The 27,300-nt window shown below is 40.8% G+C and overlaps 1 protein-coding gene and 1 pseudogene across 2 annotated transcripts in view; both read right to left on the reverse strand.

Moving 5' to 3' along the window:
* Positions 1–27,300, reverse strand: part of HHLA1 (HHLA1 neighbor of OC90) — a gene marked incomplete at both ends in the record, with an annotated part of 31,993 nt that overhangs the window by 937 nt on the left and 3,756 nt on the right. The window contains 13 exons of the mRNA XM_080939238.1: positions 1,372–1,528; positions 6,232–6,306; positions 6,636–6,704; positions 9,344–9,580; positions 12,063–12,290; positions 15,791–15,877; positions 15,981–16,037; positions 16,785–16,868; positions 21,621–21,704; positions 21,800–21,883; positions 23,013–23,093; positions 23,858–23,914; positions 24,581–24,637. Coding sequence (XP_080795364.1) covers positions 1,372–1,528; positions 6,232–6,306; positions 6,636–6,704; positions 9,344–9,580; positions 12,063–12,290; positions 15,791–15,877; positions 15,981–16,037; positions 16,785–16,868; positions 21,621–21,704; positions 21,800–21,883; positions 23,013–23,093; positions 23,858–23,914; positions 24,581–24,637 — 1,357 coding nt within the window. The remainder of the gene's footprint in view (positions 1–1,371; positions 1,529–6,231; positions 6,307–6,635; positions 6,705–9,343; positions 9,581–12,062; positions 12,291–15,790; positions 15,878–15,980; positions 16,038–16,784; positions 16,869–21,620; positions 21,705–21,799; positions 21,884–23,012; positions 23,094–23,857; positions 23,915–24,580; positions 24,638–27,300) is intronic.
* On the reverse strand, positions 25,143–26,255 carry LOC308438026 (peptidyl-prolyl cis-trans isomerase D-like; annotated as a pseudogene). Its single transcript has one exon. The product of its transcript is annotated as a peptidyl-prolyl cis-trans isomerase D-like (transcript).

The following is a 27,300-nucleotide window of genomic DNA, read 5'->3' on the forward strand; positions in this document are numbered from 1 at the left end:
GGTCATTTTCCTGTGATGACCAGAAGACAGCCAGAATCAAAAAGAGTAGGAACAATACAACACAAATATGAACAAGGCCATAATTTACATCAGAGAACCCTCTTTATCTTTACAGAGTATGGGAAGAAGGGTAGAGGAGAATGCTTGCTAGGAAAGAGGTCAGACTTTGGGGCCAATGAGATTAATTTTTAATCTAAGATCTACAGTTTATTAGGACGTGAGAGCTTAGGTTGGCTACTTAATGCTCTCGGCCTTAGTGTCTTCATATGTAAGTGAAAGGCAATAAGAATTAATGAGATAGTATGTCTGAAGTTCCTGAACTATACTAGTGTCTATATGTTCAGAAAGAATGTTCATTTGTATTTGTGGGAGAAGGAGCGAGGGTGGAAGAATGCTATTATTAGACATATAGCAAATACATTACGAAGATATACTCAGCTCCTGATCTGAGGCAATCAAGATTGCTTCAGAATTCTACAGTGGAGAGCACACAAACATGATATCAGAAAGGTTTCAGCCCAGGCTGTCAGTGGCTTATTGTGACATATCTGTCATCTGAGGTGGTTGAGTCAGGCATGTTGGAATTCAACCCCAGTCCTCTGTAATACAGGTAAGTGCTCTGAACTGCTGAGATGTCCCTTCAGCCCCAACTGTGTGCATTTTAGCCTTGGTATTCCAGCCTGTGCTAGAAAATGTCATCCCAGTATCAAGAAGATCAGCGTTTCAGTCAGGACCTCTTCAGGAAAGTGGAAAACAATGAGGTTTTTTAATAAAGCAAATTCACACTGAAAAATAGTTCCACACAGGTTAGAAGAGAAGGAGGAAAAAGGCAAGAAGGAAGGAGGTACCCCTATATCTGCTGGACAGTGAATGAACAGTCAGAAGAGACAGAAGGGAGGGGGTGTTTTGTGTTGTTATGGCAGCTGGAGCCCTAGAAGAGACACCTATGTCTGGAAATGCAGAAATATAGGGAAATTCCCTGGCCTCTCCCTTCTGCCTGTGTCTCCCCCCTTCATAAACAAACAGGAAACTGTATGGCTAGGCATTCTGGGAAATGGAGTTTTTAAAAGACAGATTATTCACTATAAATCTGACCAAAATCAGAGCAGAGGTGTGTGTACCTCAGTGATGGACACAACAGAATCAGTCTTCTCATGAACCTGGGTCTGCTCAAGAACACTTCAAGACGGGATAATATGTCAAACCAGGCCAGTTCAGTACAGCTCAACACAATACCTATGCATTTGGTTGCCATGATATGTGCCATCTGCCTGGGAATTTTTTAGTGCCTGGATACATAATAACTTTTAGAGAGACCACACATAATAAGTGTGCAACTGAGTGTGCAAGGGAGTCACTGCCCAAGATTACCTCATGGCTTCTGAACTGAAATCCCTCTTTTGGGTTGCACAGAGGCATCGCTGGAAGAAGCGGCAGAGTTCCATCAAGCATGGGTTGAGTTTCCTCATGGTCAGGGGCAAAGGAGTATCTTTAATGGCCTCTTCTTTGGGGAATGGCCACAAACACTCTAGAACATGCAATCTCAGACATGTAAAATCAGTAAGAGCTCCGCAAACATCTCTTTTGTATGGCCTCTGATAGATTATTACAGTCTAGCCTTTACTATATGTAGACTGGAAACAGACAATAGAGAATGTTTCATTGTTGCTCAGTGAAACTGCTGCAGGAATGTCAAGAGACAGGTAGAGAATCATAATAACAGGGTTTAGGAGGAGACCAGGCATGAGTTCTCTGAAGAGCATGCATCTAAACTGTGGAACATAAATGCACTGAGGGCAGGACATCATTGGTACTATGATAGGTATATGATAAGAGGATAGCTAACTATCATGCAAGGGGATAGCTGGTGGGAAGTGAGGATGGAGAATGGGTGCACACACGCACACACGCATGAGTACACACATGTATAAGGCATCAAGTAAGTGTGATGGTTAGTATTTACTGCCAACCTGAAAGGATCTAAAATCACTCATACTGGATTAATTGAAGTGTGATGACTCATTTTAAGGATAGGTGACATCACCCCATGAGGTGAAGTACTGTACTGAATGTAAAGCATAAGTATTCTGAGCACTAAGATTCATCTCCCTCTGTTTCCCAACAGTAGGCATAATTAGACAGCTGGCTCTAAGCTCCCCTGCCAGGATGGACTGCATCTTTGAACTGTGAGCCCAAATAAACCTTCGTATCTGTCAGTCACTTTTATCAGGTCACAGCAACAGGAAACTAATGCAGAAGGGAATAATAGATTTGAAAATGAATCTAGCAATCCAAGTCTAGCAAGCTGGAGAATGGGTTTGAATTCTCCTATTTAGGGTGTAGGTTGATTATGGATCATGTAACCAGAATTTCATTATTGTTTCTAATGGGACATTTAGGAAAAGAATCCAAATATTAAGCAAAAAGGAAAATAAGTTCTTAAAAGTCTCATCCCGTCAGATCTCCTGGGACTGAATCAATTTCCTGAGGCTGTACCCAGGCAAACATGCAAGAAGAATGACGTGAGACTCAGACTCATCATGCAGAGCAACTGAGAGAACTCTGGAAGTCATTCTACACAGAGCATATGGCACTAGCCTTTCCAGGGAACGGAGCCAAATAATAGCTAGTATTGTTGATTTACTTATTGAAAAGTTTTGAGAGTCCACCATGTGCCAGGCACTAACAGACTAGTAGTGTAGCATCAAACAAGAGGGAACAGGGTCCTTCTCTCACATAGCTTGTCATCTAGGACTAGAAATCATATTAGGATGTTACATATAGAGGATGGGCTACCCATCGCCATTAAACAAAATGACACAAGGACTAGAAATGAACAGACAGGAACAGTGGCTTCTCTTTAATGTTGTTTGGACGGTTGCCTAGCAGACACTATCTGGTTATATAGGAGAATGAAGCTTTTGATTTGATTGTTTTGATACAGAGTCTCATGGAGTTCAGACTGGCCTAAAACTTGTTATGTAGCTGAGATAATTTATATCTCCTGATCCTTCTGCTTCCACCCTTGGGGTGTTAAGATACAGGAATAGATAGATACTCCAACATGCCCCATTTATGTGGTGCTGGATATTGAATGCAGGGCTTCACAAGTGCTAGGCAAGGACTCTACCATCTGAGACACAGCACAGGAATGTAGTAACTCTTTATCTTTAACTATAACTAGTTTTCTATTGAGCATTTTTTATTACAGCTCTGTATTGGTACAAGTTACCTGATACTAATATACACCTGCTGCCTAAAAACCATGCAGATAACTCACATCCATAGCAATGTAAGTGACTGTTCTCTGGCAAGTGTGCAGTTTTTTTTTTTTTTTGCCCCATTTCAAATAGAAGAATTATTACTATAAGTTATCAATTGGCGAGCTCCTTTGAAATTAATTCCCTATATTGGCTTGTAAATCTGATTCTCTATTAATATAGTTTTAAGACCTTTTTGATTTCCTCATCAATTACTGAGTTGAATAGCATCTTTAATATATTGACACACTTACATTCTAAGTTTTACGAGACTTTTCTTGTGGTACTGGGAATGGAACCGAGGTTTCCATGCTTAGCCAGAGACCAACAACTTTACCTAACTCCACTGAGAGTTTTTAAATGATAGTTCATCAGCCACATTTAGCAAGTAAAGAGAGGGTTCACAAAGCTATGGACTTTTAACACATGTAAAATATATATGTTTTATTTTTCTGTGAGTTTAGTAACATCAACTACTTCCACACCGCAGAGCATGGCCAGACTTCCATCAATGTGCCATTTAGCATCTACCATGCACCACGTACTTTCCTAAGTTTTTTCACCAATATTACCTCATCTAGATCTTATAAAAAATGTCAAGCAGATATTGGAAATCCTGTCATATAGGAGAGGTTACTGAGCATGAAGCAAATCAGTCACAACATAAGGAGGGAGGGATTCTGCAGAGACATGGCTCTAGCCCCGTGCTCAATAAGAACCACATCTCTACTATATAATCAGCATCCTTAAGGATGGATTTGCACACATCACTCTTATGCTGCACTTCATCTGTACTTCTTGGCCTCAGGAAGAGACCTCTGGAACCTATGTGATCTAATTCAAGTCACTCCGATGGCTCACTTGAATACCAACACACCACTTTGATTCTGATTCCTAAAGGGGCTCGATTCTCTCTGCTTATGTAATTATGTTTAGCTTTTAATCGCGTCATCATAAATGAGTCCCCTCACTGTGCTCTTTATCCCAGCATCTCTGTGGTTTTTGCTCTGAGGTCAGGGTTATTATTGCCCAGCATATATCAGGCCATATGGCTTTCCCATGCCTCAGAACATGGGCCAGACTCCTTGTCATGGCAGCAACTTGTTCTTAATGTTCCTCTCTCGGCCTTGATTCCTATGACTCTTACCTGTAACTACAGAAGCCCTGATCAGTCCCCAGGAATGCCAACCATCTCACTTCTGTGGGTTTGCTTAGACCAAGGCTCCATAGAAGTACATGCTTAGCAGCATCTTGTCAGAAAGTACCTGCTCAATTGGGCCACTGCATGACTTCTTTAGATGAAAGGATTCACTTCCTCACTGGCTGTACAAAGCAGTGACTGCTTCTTCCCTCAAGAACCCTATAATGCTCCTCCTTCAACAGCCACTTGCAGTGTTTCTCTCTCTCTCTCTCTCTCTCTCTCTCTCTCTCTCTCTCTCTCTCTCTCTCTCTCTCTCTCTCTCTCTCTCTTCCCCCATCTCTCTGTGTGTATGACCCATTATAGAGGTAATAGAAAACAATAAAATTATTACAGATGTTGGAGACATATACAGCCTCCAGACTCAGCTTCCTTCTATAGGATCCATCAGAATTCCTTAATGAAGACAGTATTATCTACCTTCCAGAATTATTGGACAGAGAATCTGAGATTGTCCTAACTCTAGACCTTGCACATAGTAGGAGCTCAATATATGTTTATATGTTAACAAAGGGATAATTGAATGATTAAACCTTTGTGGAATATTTTTAAAATGATTTTTGGATGAGCAAAATAATTTACTTGAAGATGTCAGAGCCTCTTTAACAAAGTGAATGCTTCTGTTTTCTGACGATAGACAGAAGGATGGAGATGGTAAACAATACATAGCGATCTATCAGATATGTATTAAAGAATTATCAGCAGAAATGGCTAGGAATATATAGACAGATGATACATGATAGATGGGTAGATAGATGGACAGATGGCTATATAGATACAACTATAAATATAGATGTAAATATATGTAACACATGTCTTAGAACTCAACCTGAAAATATTGCTGGCACCAGCACCAGTGTTTCTCTTTAGATCTCCTAGGACAAGAGATACCATTTCCTGGTAGCACAGTTGGGTCTTTGTATCTGAAAGGCCCATTCATCATTCAGTGAATCTGTGAGGATTGAAGTTGGTCTGAGGATTTATGAAACAAGAGACTGTGCAGGCTCCAGCAACTTAATTATGCCCTGTTGACATATGACTGATCAGTGCTGTAGTGTTCAGGAGGCTTGTATATAAAGATGTTCAGGAGGGGGCTTGAGAACCTGTCCATCTTTGAAGACCTACTTATCCCCCTTTTGTAGGAAACTAACAGCCGAGAAAAGAAAAGTATATTATAGCCAAATGCTGAGAAAAAAATTCAAGACCTGGGAATTCTATAAACTGTGTCTAGGAAGTCGCTGCTTCTCAAACCCACAAAAATGGAGTGTTCAGGGTTATGGCCATCAGGGAATCCTTTAAAACACAGCCACAGGGAGTTGCATCCAGCAATTAGGGCTTATATTTTGGAGCAGTCATTTATGCCTTCTCTCTCTGATCAGCCAACAAGCTCATCATGAGAGCAGCTTCTACTTGCAAAGTGATCGGTACAATTTTCTAGATGTTCACTCAATGAACACTGATCAAATTAAATAGCGTAGAGCTTTAAAATCCCAAGTCAACTCAGCACACATTATCTTAATACAAAACCATGTAGAAAGGAATAAAGAGAACAGATGTTTTTAGAGCTCACAGTAATTGCAGTTGTTCTTGCTTTAAATTGAGACTATCAATCCTGGAGGCCATCCCTCACAAAAGTAGTTGAACTGAGATTTGCATCCTAACAGTCTGAGTCTACATTGATCAAGCAAACTTCTTTATTAGACTTCTTTATTAGACTAGGCAACCACATTTATAAAACACAAGCTTAAGCAAAGTCTGGGTGTTCTTACTCACTTGAAACTTGATGGGCTGTTGTGACCCAGGCTGGTTCTTTCTCAGGGGTGAATGCCCACTCTGCAGAAATACCATCTGTAAATATTTAGAGGAACATTCTCCAAAACTGAAATGAGATTGCCTTGGGCTATTATACATCAATAGTCAGAGAATCCTAACACCTTCAAGGTGAGGGTTCTTAAAAAATCCTTAGGGAAATGATAGCCAAAGAGAAAGAAGTGGTTTAGCCATGACCACACAACTTTGCAGTAAAGCAATGCCATGAAACCATGTCTTCTGACTCTTTCCCTGTACTATCATACAGTGACAGCATTCTTGCAGGATGTTTTTGTACCCCTGTTCTTCTCCCAGCCTACACTTTCCTCTGAGGTATGCAGTTTCTTGGTCTGGCCACACAGTCTCACCTGTCTGCGGAACTCTAGGAGCTGGTGCTTTAGTTGGATTTGTAGTCTGTGTTCTGAGCATAAGTGTTCCTGAGAAGACAGGAGAAAGAGATCTCTTAAATCTGAAGAAGATGCTCCACATTCTTACCAATATGTGGTAATGACTGACTAGTAATGACTGATTAGGTCAGACACTAAGAGGGATGTTGAAGGTGCAGGAGTAAGAAATGTAGCCACAATCACGTTCTCCCTGGAGTACATAAGGCAATGAATGAGTTCCACCAGTAACTGGTAAAGTATGATGGGGCCATTGGGAACTTGTCAATATTAGTAAGATATGATGACACTGTATAGGACAGCAATGGTACTGAACAAGAACGTGTTTGAGTATGGACCCTCTGAGACAAAGGGAACATGGCTTGCTTGTCATTGATCTGAGTCATGGTATACACATGGACTCCATTCTTATTCCTAATAATCACTGGTCAATCATTTAATAATAGCCTGGGCTCTCAGCTCAACATCTGTCTGTCATGCTCATAGAGTTGTAGTTTTAGTACAACTTCAGAACCTGACCCCTACTGATATGAGTCTGGCCTCTAGCAAGTCAGCAAAATAGCCATCTTTTCTAGAAAATGAGAGAGAGAGAGAGAGAGAGAGAGAGAGAGAAGCTAGGAGTTCCATTCTGAGGATGAATAAGCAGAGCAAGGTTGGGGTACAACCTATCCCAATAGATAGGCACCCAGTTCACCCATTGTTGACTACAGTAAGGAGCCTACAGCTACTGAGAATAGGCCTGTGAGGTTCAGGAAAAGAGGTATGAGCAATTAGTACTGTTCTGTGGATGGACTCCAGAGAATGAAGTAGAAAGTGGGGAAAATGCTGGGGAGCCCATGTTCCAGGCAACACTACTATAATGTAGTCCATTATATGTGACTGCTCATCTGCTGGAACTAAGTTTTTTGGTGTCCTGTTTGGCATGGCTGTCACTCCATGGTCCTCCGTGTGAACTGAAGAGATGAATGTTACAGATGAATACTCATTCACACTTAGCCCCATAACAATAAGGATCCCCAACTCCAATGGAAATATTTCATTTTCTCAGGAAGGGTCAACATCATCTTCTGATTCCTCTTCAGGTATTGACTAGACTATCACCTTCACTAAAGAAGGTACCTTTAGTGTCATGCTTGCTTCCCTGATGGATTTTTGTGTAAATCTTGAGCAATCTGAGCCACATCCAACTTTCTATGACTTCATTTAGTTTGATTAAATGGCTTTGTGATCTGAGAATACTGAAGTTGGTAAGGGGCTGAGGGAACTTGACAGTGCCTGTTGTGGATAGCTTAGCCAACTTATAAAAGTTGCAAGGAATGATTACTGTCCAAAGACTACACCCTAAACCAAACTCCTTACCCTAAAGACTCATAATTAATTGTGAGAAAAGGAAAATTCTGAGGAAGAAGAAAAATATCTGTGAGTAGTGTGTGTAGTTAAGGCAAGATCACAGTCCAGCTGTGTCTGAATTTGAGCCAGAGCTGAGTTTCAAGGTGACTGTGGTCCCATTGACCAAAGAAAGTGAATTTGTTTGATTTTTCCCTACACTAGTATGAGGGAAAGGGGGAGAGGAAGCAATGAAGAGGGGGTAGAAGAGTAAATGTGCTAGAAGCACATATGGTAACCACATTATGAAACGCTTTACAATTAATATGGAAAGGGAAAGAGGGGCAGCTGGAGAGTCCTGTGAAAAAGGAGCATTCATTTTTAATTCATAATTAAGAATAAAGGAGTGGAATAAAAAAGGGGGAGAATGAGCATTTTATAATCATGTATGAAAGCACTACTTTGTCCTACTTTTCTGCCTGTGTATTAGATTTCAAAACTCTTAAAAGGCTTTCAAAAAACCCCAATGGAGTGGTAGAGACACCAACCCACCCACAAAACTTTCAATCCCAAATTTATCCTGTCTACAAGTAATTCAGGCATGGGGGGGGGGAGCAGAGACAGAGAGAATGGCCAAACAATGACCAGCCCAACTTGAGACCCATCCCATGGGCAAGCACCAATTCCTAACACTATTAATGATGCTCTGTTATGCTTGCAGACAGGAGTCTAGCATGGTTGTCCTCTGAAAGGCTCCACCCAGCAGCTGACGCAGACAGATACAGACACCCACAGCCAAACAGTGGATGGAGCTTGGGGATTTTTACAGAACTGGAGGAAGATTACAGACTTTGAAGTGGATAGGAACTCCATAGGAAAACCAATAGAGTCAACTAATCTGGACCCTTAGGGCTCTCAGAGTCTATACCATCAACCAAAGAACATACATGGACTGGACCGACGCTTCCCCACTCATGTAGCAGAATCGCAGCTTGACCTTCATGTGGGTCCTGAACAACTGGAGTGGTAGCTATCTGAAAAGCTGTTGCCTGTACGTGGGATATGTTCTATGAACTGGGCTGCCTTGTCTAGCCTCAGTAGGAGAGGAAATGCCTAGCCTTAAAGGGACTTGAAGTGCCAGGGTAGGATGGGGATTCCCAGGGGACCCCTACCTGCCCAGAAAAGGGGACAGGGAAGGGGAAGGATTGTGGGAGGGGTGACCAGAAGGGAGGTTGTGAAAGGGATATAAAATAGATAGGTAAAATTAAATTAAATTTAAATAAGGAGGCTTTCAAAAGTAGACATTTTCGAGTGTGGTTCCAAAGAAAGTGGATGTTGTCTCTCACCTGAGACTGTGCTGGGCTGTGTTGGTCTGCTGGGTGTAGTCAGTATCCTAGTAGAATTCAACAGGCTTCCTGTGCTGCTGAACTGCTGGGCATCTTCAGTAGAGGCTGATGTGGGGAGAAGGCTTGCCCAGGGAGGCCCTCCAGGTGTGCTATCACCCACAGTCCGTGGCATAGACATGGATACTGTAGGTGCTTGTGTGTATCTATTTGTCACCCATGGTATACTGGTCATGTTCCCTGTAGTATATCCAAGAACACAACCATTGGCATTGCTGTACTTGATCTCCTTGATCATGTATAAAACTTTAGACATATCAGATGTTCTCAAATGACAAGTGAAATATTTACATATAACACAGATAATTCTTACATTTACCATGAACAGGAATAGGCAGATTAAACTGAATTTTGTTTTCTTTGGCAACAAGTCGAAAGAAACATCTGGACAGATGGCCTGGTGGTTAAGAAAAGTTGATGGTTTTGCCAAAGACCTAGGATCTTTCCCCAGAATCCACACAGTGGCTCTCAATCACCTATATCTCCTCCTCCAGGGAATCAGGTGTCGTGCTATGGCCTCTGATGGCATTTGCATGCATGTGACACACATACATCCATGCAGGACCTAGGCACTCAGGCATGCACACAAGATAAAAATAAATCATCTTTGAAAATAAAACGCCAATCATCCTTTCTAAACTCCCTAGACCATCAGAAAGCCAGTGTATGCAGCTGGAGGTTGGGTAGCTGTCTCAAATGTATGAGATATATTTCTAATAACACAATAGGCTGGGAAGGTTGTTTGAGATGCGGAGATCCAGAGGCACTGGCGTGGCCTTGTTGTCTTCACACTGGGAAGCAAAGCTACTTAGCTTACTTTAATTATGCAATTTGTTTGTTCTTATTTTCAGTGATGGATATGGAGCTCAGGGCCCCGTCCAAGCCATATACAGTTTTGAATGTGAATGTGCTAGAGCAGTAGTTATCTTACATTCATTCTTGTGTTCAGTAATGGCAACAAAGAAAGCAGCTAATACACCAAAGAAGCACTTGCCACTGAGGTACATTCACTGCCCCTTTTAGCCTTGACATTAAACTGGAGATAACTGATGATGGTGATGATGATGATGATGATGATGATGACAATGACTCACCAAGCTTTCTATAGTTAAGCAAATATTACCTAATCACCCTTTGAAGATGAAAGTTTCACATTTGTTCACATGGAAAAAAGTTAATAGTTTTTTTTATCTCTCAAAGATTATAGAACTAATCATGATGGATGATTTTACAGCTGTGAGTTAAGTGGGGGAAACATTTGCCGTATTCAGAACATGAGTTTTCCCTTCATGTATTGACCATTACTCTCAGAAAAGTTCTGTGGTTTTTCTTATATGAAGCAGTGTTTCCCTTAACGACCATGGCTAGGTGTTTTATGGCTTTTATTGCCTCCAGAAACCATCTATTTTTACATTTTACTGGAATATTTTACAGTTTTGTGTGGTTTTCATGATGTAAGTTATGGTATTTACTTATCATAGAAAATCTAAAAGTTTTGGTCAGTAGAGTTGAAGTCTATTCCTCTCCACTGCTGAGACACACCTTTTTCATAGCTTGCTTGTATCCTGTGTATCCTTACCTCCTTGAGGCAAGGCTTTGTGCCCTGCTATACTGATAAGATGTCCTCCTTGTGCTTGTGCATAACAGAGCTCAATTTAAGTTGGATCATGACTATAGTTTACTTTCCTGTATCTCCCTTGTATCTGTGAGCTTGAGAGCCATTTTCAAACCTACTGGCTGGAAGCAATGATGTCTTTTGATGAGGGAGTGAGTGAATGAATGAGTTCTATTGGTTTTGATCCATCTTTGGCATAGATAATACTGACTGTTATTGAAAGAGATCACTAAGTTTTATATATTTTTCAGGTCATTGTACCTTTTGTGTTTGGTAACAATACTGTTGATATTGCACACAATGTGGTAGGACTGATTAGGAAATATCTTGATCAGCTACTGCTGGCATCATTTTGTATTGAGGTGGGGTCACTGACACACTTTTGGTATGAATATAAAACCAGGTGCAAATTAACCAAATTTTACCTTAAAATGTTGACCTCACCACTCATTGTCAATTACCAGAAAAATGTCTACCTACACTGTTAAAATTAAAATGAAATATTCTGGGCTGGAGAGATGGTTCAGCAGTTAAGAGTACTGACTGCTCTTCCAGAGGTCCTGAGTTCAATTCCCAGAAACCACATGGTGGCTCACAACCATCTGTAATGATATTTGATGCCCTCTTCCGGTGTGTATGAGGATAGTTACAGTGTACTTAAATTTATAATAAATAAATCTTAAAAAAAGAAAGAAAATAATTTAAAAAATATCATATTCTAACAATTACTATCAGTATGCAAGATTTTGTAAGTGGGGAGGCTAGGTTAAAGTAATCAGCAATTCTTGGTTTTATTTTTGGGACTTATTAAGTATTTCAGTATAGAAATATATTAATATGAATTCTAGAAGTACATATCAGCAGTACAATTTCCATCCTTGACTGACCCTTCTGAACACTGCTGCACTAAGCCATGGCATCATTTAAGGTGGTGGGAAGAGTTAGATGAAGGCATTTTACTTACTTATGTGAGACTAGAGGATACAGAAGAGCGGAGGAGAATAGAGAAGCACAGCAGAGTCAATAAAAAACATGAAGGTATCTTACTTGTGGTCAGGACGCTACTCTGTGTGTCTATGGTTTTAACAGGAAGCTCTGGAAACATCTGCTTGTTTTCTGTCACCTCCTTCTCTGAAGAAGTACTTGTCTTTGTCCAGGGGAAGGTCTTCAGAGCAGATACCCACTGTGTGCTCCAACGTGCAGAATATGATCTTAGAGGTGACTGTTGGCTTTGAGTTATGAGTCTTGAAGTCCTTACTGTTCCCCTGGTAGTTGCTCCTCAAAGGAAACAGCCAATGCCAGTTTTAACTTACTTGCCACTTTGGGCAAATAGAACTGTTGAGTCACGAAAAGACAATTAGGCAGTAGCTATATAAAATACAGATATTATGATATTACTGTGAACACTACCAAATGTCACAAAGGATGTTTTCTCTTGAGTGAACAATGAGGTTAAATATCACACAAATGCTGTGCGATAAACTGCTGTGAGCAGAACATAAAGTTGTCAGATCTAAGCGTACCAGGCTGATTCTTTGGTACTGTCTCAGTCATCAGTAACTGATGACACTCAGGGACTTGTCAGAGTCCTTCTATCTCTTTGCAGTCCTCAGCTGCTCCATGACTCAGGTACTTGTCTCTGCAAGAGTAATAAGGCTCATGCTATGGCCTCATGTAGGAACATCAAGAGAAGCCAGGCTTTTCAAAAGAAACTATTTGAAAGACTGACCTTCAGCAAGACTGGTGTCTTTTTTATTCCACAAGAAATAAGAAAAAGAGGCACAAATGTTAAATTGGCTAATGCTCACTTTTAGGAAGACTGAGATGATGCTAGGCTGAGGAGCCTGGACGTAAAGTGACAGGCACCCACTAGCCTACAAGGTTACCTTTTCTGGGTGGAAAAGGTCTGATCCATACCTAGTGTGTGTTGGATTTTATTTACCACTTTTCCTCTGGAAGGTATTGAATATGGGAAACTTACTATGTAGTTGCAGGAGGTGATCCTATTATAGGAGGGTCTTGTGCAGTATGTATTCAGATGCTAATTTTTGTGTCCTGAGATCTAGTTATACTCTTGACATGGGCATTTTTATGAATATTGAAGAATCTCCTGCATCAATGTGATGTAAAGTATGCTCCCTAATTATCTCCAATAGGTTAATAAAAATCTGAACAACAATGTGGTGGTTGGTTTGAAAATGCTTTGCAACTGGAAAGTTGCTCTAATAGGAGGCATGGCCTTATTGGAGTAGGTCTGGCCTTGTTAGAGGGGGTAAATCACTGTGGGGTGGGCTTTGAGTTCTCAGAGTTCAGGCTCATTGAATGTGGAATCAGACCCTTCTTCTGGATGCTTATGGAAGACAGTCTTCTCCTGGCTGCCTTTGGATTAAAATATAGAACTCTCAGGTCTTCCAGCACCATGTCTGCCTGAACACTCCCAGGCTTCCTGCCATGATGGTAATGGACTGAAATCAGAAAACATAAGCCAGCCCCAATATAATGACCTTCTTTATAAGAGTTGCCTTGGTCATGGTGTCTCTTCACAGCAATAAAACCCTAATAAATCCCCTATTGGGTATCTGTCCTTAATGAAAGAACACTAAGACAGCCATTGACTGGGCAGAGGAGACAGAAAGGTTAGACTTCCAATTACAGCCTGGGGTCCCAGGGAGATGGGCCAGGTGGAAGGAGTTCACCAGGAGGCAGGTGAGGGTCCAAGAGAGGAAGGGCCACAAGGTGAAGGAAGGAGGCAGTAGCCATGCGGTCTGATAAGGAGGTTGCCAAAGAAGTACGCCATGAAGACAGATAGCTCGAGCAGAGTGAACCAAGAAGAGACCAAATGCACATAACTCAGGGCATGTGGTTGAGAATTAGGTAGGTATATATAACTCAGGGCATGTGGTTGAGAATTAGGTAGGTATATATAACTCAGGGCATGTGGTTGAGAATTAGGTAGGTATATAGAACTCAGGGCATGTGGTTGAGAATTAGGTAGGTATATATAACTCAGGGCATGTGGTTGAGAATTAGGTAGGTATATATAACTCAGGGCATGTGGTTGAGAATTAGGTAGGTAATATAGAACATTAGAAACATCTGCTCAGTTATTGTGCTTCACGGTTGTTAAATAAATCTCTAATCATTTGGGATCTAGCCAGGTCAGGAAAAAACTGCCTCTTCTAAACATCATTCTAGAGACCCCCAAATCCTTTTCTCTTCTCTTGTTTCACATTTAGACCTTAAACTCCTCACACCACCTAAGCTTTGATCCAAAGAGTTAGAATATACTAGGTACTCACAGCCCAACTGTCATCTGGTCAGGTAAATTCATCAGGTATTTCAACAGCAGTGCCAATGTGCAGATAGTATGTATCTCTTTGCCAGAAAACCTTTCCTTACTGAAAGAGCACTAACGGGAGCCAGGATTTTCACTGGGGTTGAAAAGACGAGTCTGACTTAGCCCTCAGTTCTGCCCTCAGAAGCAAGCATGGAAAGTTGTTATAGTGCTAGTTCATCTCCTTACCAAGTGCCCCCATCCCTTACAAAATAAGCTTTCTTTTACAGCATGACCAAAAATGCCCTGTAGCAAAACAAATCAGAGGAGCCTACTACCATAGAACCGGAGCATCATTGACTGTATTTGTCTGTTCACTGTGGAGACACTGAGGACAGACTTACTTTGTGCAGATGCCATGCGACACACTGATCAGCTGTTCTCCTCCCAGGTTCATTCACTGAGGAGGTACACATGTCATTGTCACTGTGGTGTAACGTAGAGTAACTGAGTTGATATAACAGATACTGGGTTGAACCACAGAAGATGGATTTTGGTTGGGAATGTTTAGGACATGAGAAGATAGCATCTGGCATGACAAATGACAGACCCTCAGTCCTATAAAACACCACAGAGTAGGACAGGGCCTCCACACAAAGATGACAGAATAAACAAGCTTGTACAGAATGTTGGAAAATGTTTTCTGCTATAAACGTGGGCATTGGTTTCAAACTGAATGTAGATGAAGAATCATGGGAAAATAACAAATATATGAAGGGGAAAATGCATTTTCTCTAAGGACTCTGAAGCCTCTGTTGCTGCTGACTGTTGGGTTGGATCAGGTAAGAGACATAAACTAGGTCATATCTAAGGACCATTGACCTTGTGATCAAACATGAATAGTTTAAAGGCAGAATGCAAGAGTATGCCAAAAGGAACTTGGTCATAGGCTGCTCTGTGTAAATGACAAAGACTAGAGACACACACATACATATCAGGTGGTCTCAGAAGAGCAGCCAGACCCCTGCTGCTTTTAAGCATAAAGAAGAAAGAGGACTTAGCAGTAGCTCCTAAATGGCACCTGGTAACACAGAACATGATGGTTGTTGAGAGATGTATGGGAGGAGCCTGAGAATACTGGAGGGACAATGACTCTAGAATGAAGATCAAAATGTCAAATAGCTTCAAGAACCCAATAGTAAACACCAGAAACAGTATGGAATGTTCCACTTTGGGAGTAGTGACAGGTGTCCCTCACTGGGGAGAAAGGAGACAGCAGCTACTCAGCTCCAACTGTTTATTGTCATTGAGAGGAATATCCAGGGTGGCCAGTTTCCCCCACAAATACTCCAGGAATCAATTTTTTAAAAATAAAAAAGAAAAATCATTTGATTTTAACATCATCTAATTTTTAAAAATACCTGAAGGCTGCATTTCTTCTATAGTAAGCTGAGGCATGGTGGAAGGTGGGGGTGCTCTGGTTTCTGTAAAATTTACTCACCCAAAGCACTGGACACACCACTGGTAAATGTGTAGTTGATAATAGGGGATTTCTCCACCGTCTCCCAGAAGTCAGAAAGATTCCTTCCTGATAAAAAGAAATCAGACCATGGAGACGAAGTCTTGGGTTTGCCTGTTGGAGTGTGAAGCTCAGTGTTCACCCCGAAAACTTCCAGATCATTGCTGCTCACCTGACTTTCCCACCATCACACAGATGAAGACACAGTCTGATTCATTGGTCTGACTCACTGTAAGACGAACCAGAACACAACCACAATGATGCAATGGCCAACCAGGACATGGTCTCTAGTATCAGCTATAAGGCTACAACATTGATTCTGTCAGATCCCCAACTCAGCATATCGTATATATGGTCTCACTGAATCCTTACTACCATCCTATGTGGAAGACGTAAGCACATGTCTGAAAGCCTTTAACAGAGCATCCCCAGTGTGTTTAGAGACTAAGACCGTTATTTAGGAACACAGAAGTTTTATACTTTTGAATGTTTCCTGGCATGTTTATACAATAGTAACAGAAGATCTCCCAGCAGTAACCAGGGAAGCCTACAGCAATCCCATTCATCCCAGCCATTATTCATTTGTGAAAATGTTTAACCCTTTGTAGTATGTAGAAAATAGTCTGCCTTTTTGTCTTAAAAGAAAAGGAGAAATTATAGCCACCGCTAAAGTCCGCTGATACCCTCCCTATGTTGATTGTGGTATTTGCCCTTCAATGTAGGACTTCAGGAAAACTCCTGTTTGGATGGAGACATCAAAGACTGGTTTTAGAAATAAGTCCACACCTATAACCTAAATAGAGCTTAGCTGAGGGTGCCTGGTAGCCTTACCCATAACGGGGCTTGGGATGTGAACCTACCAGGCTTGGCTATACACACACACACACACACACACACACACACACACACACACACACACACACGTTTTTGAGGAATTCCAGGCCTAAAGCTTGCCAGGCACCTTACAAATACATACCAGAAAGGATGGAGGTTGACTTAAAAATCTCGGTGAGGTAGCTGGTAGAATTTCCAACGATGTCCACCAGCAATGCTGTAAAATCTGCAAGACAAATTGGAGAAGTTCTCCAAATTCTGATGCAAAGACACAGGGTAAATAGGTTTCATTTAGAATTTTCTTTTCTCAGAATAGATTTTACCACTGTAATTCATGTTAATCTGCTAAAGACTATTAATAATCACACACAGAAAAATACTATTTCAAAACACAGTAAAGGCAAATCCAAGCAGAAAACTTTTAAAATACAACTTTCTCTTGTAATACCCAAGAGCTACCAAAGATATCCACTACTTCACCTAATTTTATTAAGTTATCAATTTATTCAGGAGCTATCAGGTTCACAGACATTTGAGGTCTATTTACACAAAGTTGGAATTTGAAAATACAACAACATTCAATGTCAGGTTGTGAACTACAGACATCAAAATAGACAAGGCTTGCAGGACCATTGACTACAGTCTGAACATGAAGCTCACTGGATGACTTCCCATCATGCCTCATACAGATACTTCTTTTCCTCATCAACAGGATTAGGAGTTGCTTGCAAGAACAGGCTTGAAAACACAGACCCTATAGATGTAGATTAATGTCTTATGATAATCAGCAGTTGGTGCAGTAGGCCAACACTAGTAGGTAGGAGATGAGCCCGAGTCGCAATGTAACTGTGTGATCACATGGTTGCCCTGTGTGCTGGCTGGTTTTGTGTGTTACCTTGACACAAGCCAGCCACCAGAGAGGAAGAAGCTGCACTGGAAGCAATGCCTCCATGAGATCCAGCTATAAGGCATTTTCTCAATTAGCAAACAATGGGCAAGGTTTCAGCACATTGTGAGTGGTGCCACCCCTGGGTTTTATAAGAAGGCAGGCCGAGCAAGCCATGTGTGCAAGCCAGCAAGCAGCACTTACCATGGCCCCTGTAGCAGCTCCTGCCTCCAGGTTCTTGTTCTGCGCAAGTTTCTGTCCTGGCTTTCCTCAGTGATGAGCTACAGTGTGTGCCAAGGCGGAACTGTACGCCAAATATACCCTTTCTTCCCTAACTTGCTTTTGGTTATAATGTTTCCTTGCAGCAATAGAAATCATAAGTAAGACACCCATGATGGAAAAGTGCTATGTATAATACCTGTGCAGATGTTGACACCACTCTGTCTAGAAGGCTGGAACCCATGGTTCTCTTCTTTCTATATTATGTTCTAGAGCCTATTAACGTGCTCAGTCTCATCACTCATGCAACTATCTTCCTTCTACTTCTCAAAACTCTTCCTTCATTAATTCACTTACCCAGTATATATCCACAGAATGTCTATAGTGTGCCAGACACTTGCCTACATACTAGAGATTTTTGTAATACAGTGGAAGTTCAAGTTATTTGAGGGGGGTATGTCAAAACAGATCAGCAGATAAATTTATTTGTCACCAGCCTGCTGACTTGTGATAGATGCTCAGGCAAGACTCACATGATGGAAGAAGAAAACCTACTCCTGAAAATTGTCCTCTGACCTCTGCATGTGTGCTATGACGCACTGATTTTGCATGTGTATGCTCCCCGTCCAATAAATACATGAGTAAATGTATATTTAAAATACTATAAAATTAATGGGAAAGGACTCACAAGTTGAATGATTAAAATGCAAAGTTGCATAGAAGCTACTAGCAGCACTCTAGATCAGATGCCAAGGATCAGTCCTAGTTCTGCCTAAGGATTAAACAAACAAACAAACAAACAAACAAACAAAAAACAGTGGTACCTGACCAGAGTCCTATAGCATATTACAGAGTTTGGATTTGAGCTGAGATTTCCTCCCCAAATCCCAACCACCCACTTATACAACCTTTCACTCAGCATCCTCTGTCCACTTCCTCTTTGAAAGTAGGCTTACAACTCTTTCATTTGGGCTTGAAAGAAAGCCAGTTACTGTTACTTTGAAGATATTCTTTGTTTCCACAGAAATTCAGTTAGTTGATTTACTATCAATGCTCAGAGATGCTTTATGTCTAAGTCTCTTTCTATGCAAATAAAAGACAGGAACTTTTTTTGTCTAGCCAATTAGTGATGATTTAAGAGCACTCTTTAATATTCAGTGTGAACAGGCTGTGGGAACAATTTGGGCATTGCTGACAAGAGGGTAAATGCCTGCAAGATTTCTAGAAGTTTTAACAAATTAAATCAAAACAAGATTGTTTTCCTGTCAGCCAACAATTTTATTTCAAGGGCTTTATCCTACAAAGATAATTGGCTAGTGCTTCAAGTGATTTTGCACAGGTGTTCACCACAGCACTGATTATAATAGTAAAGGTTGTCAGGAATAGGAGACAGGTAAGTGACCATCACCTTGTGAACATGTTTTTGAAGGACTGGGGCTATTTTCAGAAATTGGGATAGAACTCATTTTACAATCATTCCAAAATAATTTACCGATTGTGCATATGAAGGGGAATCACGGCCTCAATACACCTTCACTAAGAAAGCTTCTTGAAGTAGATGGGAATGAATACAGAGATTCACAACTGGACAATGTACTGACAGCAGCTTTGAAGCCTTCAGCCCTAAATTGCATGTCTTTATCAAACCCCTCCTCTTAAAGCTCAGGGATGGATTTTGAAGAGGAGACAGTAAGATTGTGAGAGCCAGAGTTGATAGATGATGTCAAGAACGCAAGACAGCACGTGAACTTTCAGACTGTGACAGAGCACAAATGACTTGCACAGAGTCAAACTAGATGAGGTCCATCTACTGAGGACAAGAGGGCACAACGTGCCATCCCTAGCCAAGCATCTATTTGTAGCTGACAACTTTTGGGAAAGGGAAAATGAGTTTTCTCCAGTGGAGTGTCATTGAGTATATCAACCACACTCCAGGGAAGACCCTATGCCCAGAAACCATTCAATTCTATGCTTGTTTGTTTGTGTGCACTCTTTCTTTTGTTATGGTATGTTTCTTTTGTTTTGCCTTATTGTTTTAGTTCATTGGTTTGATTTTCTTTTGCTTTATTTGAGAGAGTGCATGTTAGGTACATAAGGAGATGTGGAGATTCTTGGAGAAGTTGATGTGGGAAGATATGATCAAAATATACTGTAAGGAAAATTTTAACAATAAAATGGATAGAGTTTAAAAAGTAGATTAAAATATATGCTCTAACATTATTTTAGTAAAAGAATGTTACATTTTAGTTAGTCCAAAGATCCTTTATTTCTTTTTAAAGACATTATATCTTCAAACCTTCTTTGCAGGGGTGTGGTCATATCACTAAACACTGCACAATGGAATGTGATAATGACTGCACTGTAAATGCATGACAATTGAGTATGCCTTCTAATTCCTTTCACCCTTGTCTTTCGCTAGGCTGTGGTGGTAAAACTACCTTGCATCCCAAGGACAATGGCAACACCTTATAGAAGCAGAACAACACATTAGAAGGAACTTGGGCCTTTATATTTATAGGTTACACAGCTATTTTATATATTTCCAAGACATATTAATATAAAAATAGATTACATAGTTATGTAGAAAAGAAAATAAGAAAAAAAACTTCTTGCTTCTTTTGTAGTCTATATTTTAGCAAGTAACTAGAGGAACTTTTTACAGATATGGTACAAACTGTAGGAAGGTGGTAAGGTGCTGCTATGGACTCAAATGCTGAATTCTGTTCCCCAAGATCTGGTTTCTTCAAAATAAGCAGATCCTCACTTAAACCCACTTTTATTGTGTAAAACGTGCCTCCCGAGTTATTCCTGACTGGATAATAATGATGCCTATAGCATGAGCTGGGCAGAAGAGATGAGGCAGGGTAGACGTTCCCATGGTCTTAGGCAGGGAGCAGGAGAAGAGAAAGGATGAGAAGAAGGAAGAAGTTGCCATGGGTAGATGGAACCTGATCACATGGCCACAAGGGCCAGTCTGTTGGGAAGGAGTGGTCTAAGAAGAACATAGCAAGTGATATCTCAGTATTACTGAGAGGGGAAGTGGGAAAAATAACATAGAGGGTTGATATTTGCCCAGTTCTAGTGCTTTAAGGATTATTACAAACATAAAAGGTTTTGTGTTTATTATTTGGGAACTAAACAATCTAAGGTGGGGTCGAAGCCTCCAAATAATATTTGCTACCTTGTAGTAATAACAAACTTTGTAGCTCTTCGGCACTAAAGAATCATGCTATGGCACTGAGTTCCTGCGTTTTTGTCCTTGTGGTCTGTTAGCTGCCAGGCATCTTTAGTGCTTTCATGTCATTTCTGTCATTTCATCTAGACCAGTGGTTCTCAACCTTCCTGATGCTGCAACCCTTTAATACAGTTACTGTCTCATGTTGCGGTGACCCTCAACCATAAAATTATTTTATTGCTATTTCATAACTGTAATTTCTTACCGTTGTGAATTGTAATGTAAATATCTGATATGCAGAATATCTGATATTTGATATTTATTATTGATAACACTGTATTCTGGATACTATTCAGAATTTCTTTTTCTATCTGAAAATTCTTGAGAACATTGATTCCCTCTTAGAGGCAATATCTGGCCACACACACTCATTGCTCACTCTACATGGCTATGTTTCAAAGCTTCCCAGTGATGGATATTTACATTCTTTCGTGATTTTACCATATAAACAATGACAATGAATAGCCATTTGTGTATGCACAGAGATTTCTATATAGTAAAAACAGACAAGGAAATGTGCACCCATTTCAGAGTAATAAGCACCACTATGTTTTATTTTACTACAAGGATAAAAAATACGCCCAAATGGCACAATCAAAATTGGAAAAGCTACAAAGGGTATGGTGGACCCCACCTACCTGATAAGTCATTGGTCCTGTTGCTCAAACAGTAACAATGCCTGGTAGGGAATTTGGCTGGGTCAACTGACTTTGGGTTGGAAACTGGAAAAAGAAAGTATCAGCTGAGTGCCAGAACACTGTGCTTGCCCCCGAGCCCCTCTCCACCACATCACCAGAGGAGAACTCTCACCACTTACTGTTGTAGGCGGCCACGGAAACCTTGTGAAACGCAAATGAACTATAAGCAGTGATGCTGAGCACGGAGAAGAATTTCTTGTTATCTGCTGAAGATGGAGAGAAAGAAGCACAAATGCCTGCTGACACAGTTTTAAATAAATCCATACTACCAATGCCTGTGACTTCAGTTCTGGGGGGCGGAGGTAGGAGGATTGTGTGTTTGTAGCCACTCACAGCAATATACTGAGACTTTATCTTGAAAAGCAAACAAAAAAGTACATGTGAGGGGGACTGAGTATGAGCAAGGTAGAGGATATATTTATATAAAAATGTTGTAAACAGACATCTAGACCAGTGCAACAAAAGAGAAGACCCAAACATGAATAAGTGTAACTATGGTCACATAATATAATTTAGCTAGAGTTTCTTTTGCTTTTACCAAATAACATGACCAAAAGAAATTTGGAGAGAAAAGAGTTTATTTTCTCTCATAACTTGTGTCCATTATTCAGGTAGGTCAGGCAGGAAATCGAGGCAGGAGCCTGGGACAGAAACTGAAGCGGAGGCCATGGAGGAGTACTGATTATTGGCTTGCTCACTTGTAGGATTCTCAGTCTGTTTTTGTACAACCTCCAGTGCCATCAGCTCAGTAGTGACACCACCTACAGTGAGCTGGGATGGGCCACATCAGTTATCAATCAAGAAAATAAACCAGGCTTGCTTATAGACCAATGGACCAATCTGGAAAAGGTATTGCCACAGTAGTGGTTCCCTCCTCCAAAACTACTCTAGCCTGTTTCAAGTTTACACAAAATTAGCCAGTACATTGTATTTACCAAAGATGCCCAAAACACACATGAGATAGTATGTTCAAGAAAAGACAGTAGGTCCTGAGAAAACTGGATGTCCCTAAGCAGAAGAATGAAATTAGACTCATATCTATTACCTTGTGTGAAAATTTACTCCAAGTTGAGCAAAGATCTCAATTAAAACATGAAAACTGTTAGAAGACACAAAGAAACAGCTGTGGAAAAAGATTTCTGAATAGGATTCCATTTGCACAGTAATTAAAAATGCAGTCGACACTGGAGACATTGCAAAACATAAAAGACTCTGAACAACTAAGAACACAAGTGAAGAAGAAAGACACACTGTGGGGTGATCTTTGTCAGCTATGCATCTTACAGAGGACTGAGAAGGTCATGTAGACATGGTATTAAAACGAGTGGTTACCTTTTAAAGCTCGATTGAGCATCCCATTCACAAGATCTGTCAGGTTGAGTGCAGACAGATCAACTGACCTTGCTGGGAGTTCTGAAAGAGATTTAAAAATGTCTCTGATATAACCTGCTGTGCACCAGATACGATTTCTCATATCTAAACTTGGACTGAAACTTCTTCAGGCACAAGCTAAACACAGTCAGACTAAGTGTCATACACCAGGGGCTCAGAGGCAAGTAGCAACTCATGCCAGGGGCTCAGTGGGTGACAGTCAGTGACACATACTGTGACTCACATGGCACTTTTTCGTGACTGTTTTTTCTTTGTTTGGAGAGAGCAGGAATTGGCAGACTGCTCATCATCCACAGAGGGAGGCTCAGGGTCGTCATGAGTGTTCTCAGAACCTCTGAATTTGGAAACGGGCACACTGGTTCATATTGAACACAAACGTAGCGGGGTACTGACTTCTGCTAAAATATTACTATATGTCAAATCCCACAACTTCAATGTATGGATTTCATCCCCAGAAATTAATGTAGTAAAACTTGATATGACCTAGACACCAGTGTGGAAGAAGAAAATATCCCAGGTATTGGCATCTGTGGTCGTCTGGAGAGAGGCACTGAAAATATTCCCTTTCCAGCTGTTACTTGTGGACAAGGAAACAAGGTAGACAAAGTGGCTGATGCCCTTTTTTATTGTACTTTATTGTGAGCATTATCTTATCCAATTTTTCCTTTACACTTAGATGATATTTCTCTGTCTGTACGGATTGGAGATTCTTTTATAGATGTGGAAAAAACTTGCTTAGCAGTCTAGATTTTCAGGCCATAGTGGAGATAAGGAAAAAAACTCACCTGTAGTTGCAAGAACCTCTATCCCCTTTACCATCTTTTTTTCTCTGAAGACAGAGTCTGGGACAGAAAAAAAATTATGACAAAGCATAAATTTCTATTCCTAGTCCCATGAGTAGAACCACGGAGAAACCCTGAAACAGGAAAAGACTGGGTCTTCCTGTTTATGCTCCTCTAATTCAGTTTTGGTTTTAATTTGCTGACTGGCTATGGTCTAGAGAACCATATACTCATAAATAAAATCTCAATAATTCAGATTGTGTGATCTACCTACCTTGTTAACAGAGTCAGGAACAGAACAACTGGTCTGACTTATGTACAACTAAGCTAGGGGCAGGGGAGTCACTGTGTGAAGGGCTCAAAATTCACTTCATAGATCTGCAGTGCAATGTGCCTTCACAGCATCAGGACACTTGCCTCTGAGTTCCTGGCATCATAAAGCTTCTTGTTTGTGGCTTTGTAAGGAGGGCACCCATGAGCAGTGGCAGTAGGAGTTGTGAGGGTACTAACCTGGTCATAGGGGAGGAAAAGGCCTCTGAGACAGTGACCGTCCTGAAGGATAGGGCACTTTGAATCAGAGGGTAGAGCATCACACTGTAACTCTATTACTGCTGTAGAGGTGACTGTCCATGTAAATTAAGATGAAACATGCAGAAGATTAAAGGTACAGTGTCTGAGAAATGTGCCCAGTGTGCTTGAGGAAGGCTGGCGTGGGGTGGACGGTACCTGCCACATGAAGGAAGGGTCTGTATTTCTCCTTCTCGAGGCCTTCATTTTCAGACACTGAAACAGAAGTTTCCACCAGAGAAATGAACCCAAGGGCACTTCCTCACACAGTTTCTAACATCTTTAAAATCATTTTTCCCATCACTTTCTTTCAAAAATGGAAAGACAAAAAAACATGAAGATTTAAGTGATAGACCCAAGTCCCACAACAGGCAGAAACCAAGACAAAATTGAAACACAGGCAAAAGAGAACTTCAGTAAGGCAACTCTGCTATGAGTTCCATCTTGGTTCATTATAGCATATTTAGTATACCATATAGTATATTTCATTATAGATGGAAGATGTAATATGAAATTACCTCCTTTATAGTATTTTAAAAATTTATTCTTTTTTTTTTCTCACTGCATTTCATAACACTTTATTTAAGAAGGAACCTATGTCTGCACTGCTATGGAAACAATGACGAAGACCAAGGGAAACACATCGGGGACAGTGTAGACAGTGATATACATTGTCCAATATTTAATCAATGTATAACAGTCAAGGAAAGTCTTGTCCTTATTAAGCGAACATTTTTGCATACACCGCCTTCTCTTTATCTTTCTGTGCCTTTATCAGTTGTTTGACTTTAAGCAATTCTGCCTGGATAGCTTTATCTCCTGGGGCTATCTCCTGCGCCTTCTTAAGATCAGCCAACGCTTGATCATATTCTTTTAATCCTTGCCATCCTTGCGCTTTTCGGTATAGTGCTTTAGTGTTTGAAGGGTCCATTTCAAGAGCCTCCAAGCAACTGTCAATTGCCCCCTGCCAATTTGACATCTTCAATTTACAAGCACCAATATTTAGCACACAACTTAAGGCTATAGGTTGCAGTCTGGATATATCTGCTTTCTCAATAACGGCCTTTGAACTATCCACGTACCTTAAAACCTTCGCATATTTTTTAATAGACATCTCCCAGTTCTGAGACTTGAAAAAAGTATTTCCAACGTTTTTTAAGTCTTCAGATATTAATAAAATTTTATCTACATCTTTTAGATCTATATCTGCATCCTCAGGGAAATCTGGATGACTGTTGCCAGAGCCATCTTTGGGGACTATGCCCCAGTCATCCCCTTCTTTCAGTTCTCCTCATTCTGCAATCACACACAGTTTAGCAGGTTTTTCACCATTCACTTCTACATTCTCAAGCATCCTTGCCACACCTAGTCCTTTTATTACTTGACCAAATACCACATGTTTCCCATCCAAATGAGGAGTTGGAACTGTTGTGATAAAGAACTGAGAGCCATTTGTATTAGGGCCTGCATTTGCCATGCTCAGCAAACCCTCCCGGTCATGCTTATAATGAAAATTCTCATCTTCAAATTTTTCATCATAAATACTTTCTCCTCCTGTCCCATTCTGATTTGAGAAGTCTCCACCCTGAATCATAAATTTCTTAATAATTCGGTGAAAAGGACATCCTTTAAAATGGAGAGGTTTCCCAGTTGTGGATCCAGTGCCTTTTTCTCCTGTACACAATGCACGAAAATTTTCTGCAGTTTTGGGAACGATATCTGCAAACAATTCTAAAACAATTCGTCCAACTCACTCCCCGCCGATGTCCACATCAAAGAAGACTCACGGGTTCTTGGAATTGGAGGGCTTGGCTGCTGGGGATGGGTGGGACATCTTCACTGCCGGCGCTGGAAACCATGACACTGGGCGAGAGGCTAAAAATTTATTCTTTAACAGTTTTATACATGTATGTAGTAAAACCCAAACCTCTATTTTTTCTCCTTATTCCAGATGCATGGCCCAGAGAAACAGCAAATAACAGGGGCCTTATATCTGGGGAATTAGTTAGTATAGTTCTAGATCTGCCCAGTATAGGCTTATAATTAAAATATCTAAATTGTGTGTCATTTACATGGGCTATTAGGATTGAAAAATCCAGCAACAAGACAACTTCAGTATTTAGTTCTTTTCTTAATGACAAGGTGAAGAATGGGCTTACGTCTCTGTAAAGTCTCTTGGTGCTGAAGCTCCAGCACATGATTTTAAAAGACACAATTAAATCAGTGTTTTAATAGAAGGTTACATTAATGAGAAACTTCTGGCAGCCTAGTAAAATTCACCTTCTTTGCATAGCTCTGCATTATTTCCCAGACACCACATGGTATATTTGGACCGTGGTAAAGGTTATGGACGATCCCAGTAGGTTTTCCAAGGTGAATGCAACTGTTAGGGGTGGAAAGCTGAAAATGACCAGGCAGGCACAAAATAAAGTTAGGATGGGATGGCATTGCCTTAGTCATTTCAGCTAACCTGGACAGGCCTCACGAGCCCCTCCCCCAACTCTGACCGAATGTTTACAGGTTAGTCTGCTGTGGGTCATATGAAAGCAAGTGTAACTATTGTGAGTATGAGCACACAACTACATCACAGCCACAAAACAGAGTTTCCTGGCCATCCTTCTCATTGCCCAGCTCTGACAAGCTTTCTGTCCCATTTTCCATGATGCTTTCAAAGCCTCCTTCATGCACATTGTTGCTTGAAGAAACCTGTGACCCAACATCCATGTGTTTGTTTGTCCATCCATCCATCCATCCATCCATCCATCCATCCACCCATCCCTCCATCCATCCCTCCATCCACCCATCCCTCCACCCATCCCTCCCTCCATCCCTCCCTCCATCCATCCATCTATATCATTTCCATCCTGTTTTTATTTTAG

Source organism: Micromys minutus (assembly GCF_963924665.1).
Source record: "Micromys minutus genome assembly, chromosome: 27".
NCBI lineage: Eukaryota > Metazoa > Chordata > Mammalia > Rodentia > Muridae > Micromys > Micromys minutus.